This window comes from Bidens hawaiensis, unplaced genomic scaffold (assembly GCF_021521415.1).
Source record: "Bidens hawaiensis isolate Kalapana, Puna unplaced genomic scaffold, B.hawaiensis_p1.1 tig00082058_1, whole genome shotgun sequence".
NCBI classification, from domain to species: Eukaryota; Viridiplantae; Streptophyta; class Magnoliopsida; order Asterales; family Asteraceae; genus Bidens; species Bidens hawaiensis.
This window is the reverse complement of record NW_027503865.1, coordinates 1-3,195: the sequence shown is the minus strand read 5'-3', so window position 1 is coordinate 3,195 and position 3,195 is coordinate 1. Positions and strand designations below refer to the sequence as shown.

The window sequence follows — 3,195 nt, the reverse complement described above, 5'->3', positions numbered from 1 at the left end:
GAGAAATTGTTAAAACGTCATATGGCTTGTTGTTAAAACGTCATTGACTCCTGTAATACACATGATTTAAGTGCGAGTGACGAGAATTAAGTGAATAGGGTTGAGAAATTATTAAGCATCATATCAATACTCATTTAAAGTGTAGAAAATGTTGAAAAATGATTAATATGCCTCGTATCCCAATGATTAGAATGTCATGACTAGCTCGTTTATGGAATTTGTATGATCAAGATGTCATGTGTATTTTTATAATGAACTTATTAACTAATGAGTTGAGAAATTGAATCAACTGAAGAGTTGAGACATTGTTAAATGGTTAAATTGTCACATATGACTCGTGTACGTATCTCATTTGATCAACATGTCACGAGTATTCTTATGAATATGTGAAGAGCTGAGAAATTGTTAAAACGCCTTAGTATGAGTATGTGAAGAGCTGAGAAATTGTTAAAACGCCTTAGTGTGACTATGTGAGTATATGGGGCGTATCGCCTTGCCAAACTGAAAACGGCGAGCCATCACTTACAAACAGTCAGCAAGACGTGACAGTATTGTCGTCAAAAGCCTTTTCGATAACCAAACTAACCGAATAAATCGATAGCTCATAAGTCTTAAAAGAAACAGATCTACTAACAAAACTTCAAAATAAAATGAAGCCAACCTATCAACAAAGTCTTTAAAATAAAATGAAGCCAACCTATTAACAAAGTCTTTAAAATAAAATGAAGCCAACCTATTAACAAAGTCTATAATCCATATAAAACAACTATGAATCTTTGTCCCTGCCCTCATCATCATAGTACTTTTTAAAAGCTTTTGGCATATAAAACGGCAACAAAAACCCAAAAAGATTAAACCCCCAAAACACCATATTCACCATAACCAAACCTATCCCCACACTCAACCTTCTACTACTCCCATACTCCCCTTCATGCACCTTCATCATTTCACACTTCAACCAATCCAGTATCGCATACATCCTCATCGCATTATACGCCACCGGCACAAACACCCTAATTGGCAGAGAATACCCGCCGGCAAACGTCACCGCTTCCATCACCACTTGGCTAGCCAGCAAGAAAACATGTGGTGCAGCGGATTTCACACTTTCTTTATCACCTTTAATAAAGCACACGGATAGGAGATAATATGTTATTAAGGTTTACTATAATAATTAATAGGTTATTTGATCTAATTTTATTTGTAATTATAACTATATATAGTACTCATGTAATACGGTTTATAAATACGAAGTATATATAATAATAATAAAGTGTGCTGGTTTTTAACCGTAATCGACTACTTTAACCGACCCGAAACACCCAAAACATCCTGACCCAAACTCGATTCCCCCCCCCCTCCCCCAACATTCTCTCACCAAAAACCTGCCGGGACTCGATTATCAAACCCGACCCGAAGCAACCTGAAAACTGATTAATTAATAAAACATCCGAACCTTGAGAACAAAAATGATTTTTTTCCCTTTTTTTTATTTCAACCAAACGAAATCTTAAAGGCGGTTTGTTGTAGGGGTTAGTTAAAGTTGCCGCGTAGACAATGAGTTTTAACTACCGATTCACTAACTAGCTTCCTCATAACTAATAATTTTACCAACTAGGGTGTGGTGAGTTACCAAACTAGTTATAGATGGTGGAGAAAATGAAAAATAAATAAAATTAAATGGTTGTTAGTGGTTGGCCCCACCTCTTCATGCCATTAGGATAGTTAGGCCATGTGTATGAGCTACAAAATTAGGAATTTTTTTCACAGGATACGTAACCCGAGGCGATATTGTAGCCCAAAAATAATCCCTATAGTTGACCGCCACGTCGTCATCACCATAACACAAGCAGATGACATGTTTGTGCCCCCCCCCCCCCACACAAAAAACCTATAGTGATCGCCATGTCATCATCACCATAACACAAGCAGGCGACACACACAAATATCCCCTTTTTTAGCCCGGTGGCAATGTTCATCTCTAAAAATCTTCCTTATCGTCCCCACAATTGTAGCCCCACTACACATACCTTACTAACCAACACCCCATAACGCCCCGTTTGGGGACAACAACCAACCTAATGGATTAACAGCCCGAAACCACCTGACCTAAAGTCAATATTATATAGCTTATTTAATTATTAATAACAATATGAAGTATTTATTATTCAATATGGCATTCTTTAAAGGGACAGAGTAAAGTAATACCTACCTGCCAGAACGCCGTGAGCGATGTAGGCGACCGGGAGGAGGAGTCCGATGAGCGCTCCAACGGATACATAGAGGGTGAGGAGGCGTTGGTGGGCGGCGAATATCGGTGGTTCGGGGGTGGTGGAGAGGTTGGGGAAGGCAATCTTGGACAAGAAGAACATGTAAAAGGAGGAGAAGAAGACAAAGGCGGCGTCTTGGGGCCGATCATACCCGAGGCGGCGAGGATGAGGGCGAGTGCTGCGGCGTTGAGGTTTTGGAAAGTGAGGGTGCTTTGACGGAAATTGAATGATGGTTTCTCGTTGCTTGAGTGGGGTATCGGTGCGACACCGCCTGACATGTTTGTAGTTGGAACTTGGAATGGAAGATGATGAGAGTTTGTGAATTAAGAAGAGGGTGGAAAACTGGAAATAGGTGGTGGGAATCTTGTTGTGGCGGTTAGTGGTTTAAATGATTGACACGTAACAGATTGAAGTTGAAGTGATTATTATTATTATTATTATTATTATTATTATTATGTGTCATGTCATTCATTTAACAAAACTAGCAGAAGTGCCCGCATATTGTTGCGGGTTTGCGCAAATTATACCCTCGTATTGGTTTGTAGTGTTTGGTGTGGTGTGTAAAGATTTATCAGTGTGAGCGCAAATCACACTGCCGCATATGCATATGGTTTGTTAGATGTTATCCTTAAACACTAACATATGCGTATTTATTAGATACATTGTGTTCTCTTGCACTGTCGCATATGCATATGGTTTATTAGATGTTCTGCAAGGTGCTTCTAAAATACTGACGTATGCATATTTATTAGATACATTGTCTTTTGTGAAATATTTGTGAATAAAAGTAGGTATATGGGTTTTGTGATTTTAAATCAAAATAAAGGATTGAATGTGTGTTAATTGGTGAGTAGTTAGAGTTAAACTTTAATCAGTAGATGAAAGAATGCTTAAATTAAAAACACAAAATTGTCGGTCAACAAAA

General features: G+C 38.4%; 1 protein-coding gene across 1 annotated transcript; it reads right to left on the bottom strand.

The window, feature by feature from the left end:
- Positions 1–766: 766 nt before the first annotated feature.
- Positions 767–2,401, bottom strand: LOC143607422 (uncharacterized). Its single transcript, XM_077082876.1, has 2 exons — positions 2,213–2,401; positions 767–1,119 (listed from the first exon to the last, which is right to left on the bottom strand). Exons 1-2 carry the CDS (start codon positions 2,370–2,372, stop codon positions 767–769), a joined length of 513 nt encoding a protein of 170 aa, XP_076938991.1. The 5' UTR covers positions 2,373–2,401.
- Between the last annotated feature and the right edge of the window lie 794 nt (positions 2,402–3,195).